A 2,372-nucleotide genomic window follows, 5' to 3' on the forward strand; every position below is an offset into this window, starting at 1 on the left:
ACATGGTGGCTCACAACCATCTGTAACAAGATCTGACGCCCTCTTCTGGAGTGTCTGAAGACAGCTACAGTGTACTTACATATAATAAATAAATAAAGAAGAAAGTTTTCATTTTAATCCTAGGTGTGGGACACGGGGCTGCTTTGGACTGTCCGAAACAGTGGACTATGATTTGTCTCATGCTCTAGCAGAGGCATGGCTTAGCCACCTACAGATAGTTTCTGTGACTGTGTGATGTTTGGAGCTCTGGAACTTTTCAGATGGCATATAAGTGGTAGAGCCCAGAGAGGCTTGGTGGGTAGTTGTTGATTGTTTATGGAGGTTGGCTGCGGTTTGTTAGTAGCAATGGTCAAAGAGGAAACAAAAGGAAAGAAATCAGATTCAGAGGTTTTCTTAATTCCTCTCTCCCTCATTTATCTAGCATTAGGGGGTAAGACTGGGTTGGGGGGGTAAAGGGTAGGGAAAAAGAACCAAGACCCAGCTACAGTGCACATCTGTAACCAACACTTGTACGGCAAAGTGGGAGGTGAAGATAGGAAGCCACCTGGGAACTCCTAAGTCGGCCTGGAGTGTGGGAAGGGCCGAGCAACAGGATGGCAAGAGAACCTCCGTGCCTCCAAACAGGAGAGATTGTGGCCTAAAAGGCTGTCTCTCCCTCCACACAGGTGCCCCCACCCCCTATGCAAGCAAGCACTCCCCCACCCCCCACACACGCACACCATATAATCACAATACTTGACAAGTAATAGCAGGCGAGTTCTGTTACATGGCAGCTTGGACTGTACTGTAAGGTATAGAGTGAGTCTCTATCTCTACAACTCCAAATGAAACGAGGCCCATGATCAAACCGGTGGAATTCACCTCCCCTGCAGAGAGACCATGCAGCGGTAGTGAAGCTGGGCAGGGAGAGGAGTGCCTGAACAGTGTATACTCTCTCTCATTTTGATCATTTTCCACTTTTCCTAGCGTGATGATCTGGGCTCCTGTACATCATGGAGGTCTCCACTGTCTCAGGGACTTTTGTAGACACAGGTTGGTGACATGGGAACCAGGGCCCAGAAGGTATGGGGTGGGGCAGTTCCCTAACCAGTCTGTCACCCTAGCCTTTCCTACTGGCAGCCAGCCTGGCTTGGGTTGTAGTTCCATCTAGCACTTGTCTAGGCCCATAGGCTGGGGCCTTCCCTCCCTCCCTGAAGCCCCCTCCCAGAGCTTGCTTCCCGGAGGAGCTGGGTTCTTCCCCAGAACCCATGATTCACTCAAGCTGGGGCCTTTTCACTTCTGCTTTGGAGCTAAAAATATACAGTCCAAGGAGTCTTGTTGAGCAGGCCTCCCCACACATTGCACAATGTCCCCCCTCGGCCCCTCCCCCAGCCCAGCTAGAGAGCTCTGCTGACGCAGGGTCCAATGTGGACCCAAACTTCTCCTAGGCTGTGTGTGCTGAGGTCAGGGCCTACGTTCATTCACTTCTTTTGTGAGCCAGAAAGTCCCTTCCTGTAGCCCTAGTAACCCAGGCATTTTGGTTCCTCTTATATATGATCCCAGTTAGGTGTTGGGAGCAACAAAAGGGGACTGGTAGACAGAGAAAGGCAGGACTGGAGAAAGGTGGGTTAAAAGGAAGTCCATATATTGGGACAGACCGAGGAAGGTCTAAAGGTCTCAGTGCTAATACCCAGGGCCAGGCGGGGAGACAGAGTCCCCAGAACAGAGGTCATCAGCAGCCCAGTGGGGAGGTCCACTCCAGGTCAGGGAGCAGCGTGGGTGGAGGCAACAGACATGGGTGGGGGGGGTTGAGGCCTGTGCTGTCTGCAAGTCTCTGCTGCCCCCTGCTGGCTTCAGCGGCATTACTGTGGCACGAGGAATAAATAGGTAACAGGAACAACCACTTAGGCCATACTTCATTCTGCCCCTCCCCAACCAAGACTTCAGAGGCTGCCCCCAGGGCCAGTGGAGGGGGCAGTAGTCTTTCCGGTGACCTTGTTGGCACAGTCCAGCAGGGCAGTGTGAATGTCTTTGGCACAGGTGATCTGGGCTTTGATGACAGCCAGGTACTGTGGGTAGGGCAGACTGTCTGGCTGCACAGCATCTGGCTTTGTGGCTGTGGGTACCAGTGTTGGAGAGTGTTTGGCGCTGTCACAGCTCTGGGAGAGGCACTCGTGGGCCAGGCGCTGTGGAAAGGAGTTCAGCAGCATCACTTCCATGGACCTGCAGCCTCCCTCCCCCAGCCTGGGTCACCCAGCATGTGTGCCTGCTTCCCTCTGGGTTCCCACTATGAAATGTTTTGCTGCCGGGCAGTGGTGGCACACACCTTTAATCCCAGCACTCAGGAGGCAGAGGCAGGTGGATTTCTGAGTTCGAGGCCAGCCTGGTCTACA

At 53.1% G+C, this 2,372-nt stretch overlaps 1 protein-coding gene across 1 annotated transcript in view; it reads right to left on the reverse strand.

The window, feature by feature from the left end:
- Positions 1-1,301: 1,301 nt before the first annotated feature.
- Positions 1,302-2,372, reverse strand: part of Med29 (mediator complex subunit 29) — a 5,926-nt gene continuing 4,855 nt past the window's right edge. Inside the window, exon 4 of the mRNA XM_021214636.2 lies at positions 1,302-2,165. Within this exon, the coding sequence (XP_021070295.1) occupies positions 1,923-2,165 (243 nt within the window). The 3' untranslated portion in view covers positions 1,302-1,922. The remainder of the gene's footprint in view (positions 2,166-2,372) is intronic.

The sequence above is a fragment of the Mus pahari genome, chromosome 1 (genome assembly GCF_900095145.1).
Source record: "Mus pahari chromosome 1, PAHARI_EIJ_v1.1, whole genome shotgun sequence".
Classification (NCBI taxonomy): Eukaryota; Metazoa; Chordata; class Mammalia; order Rodentia; family Muridae; genus Mus; species Mus pahari.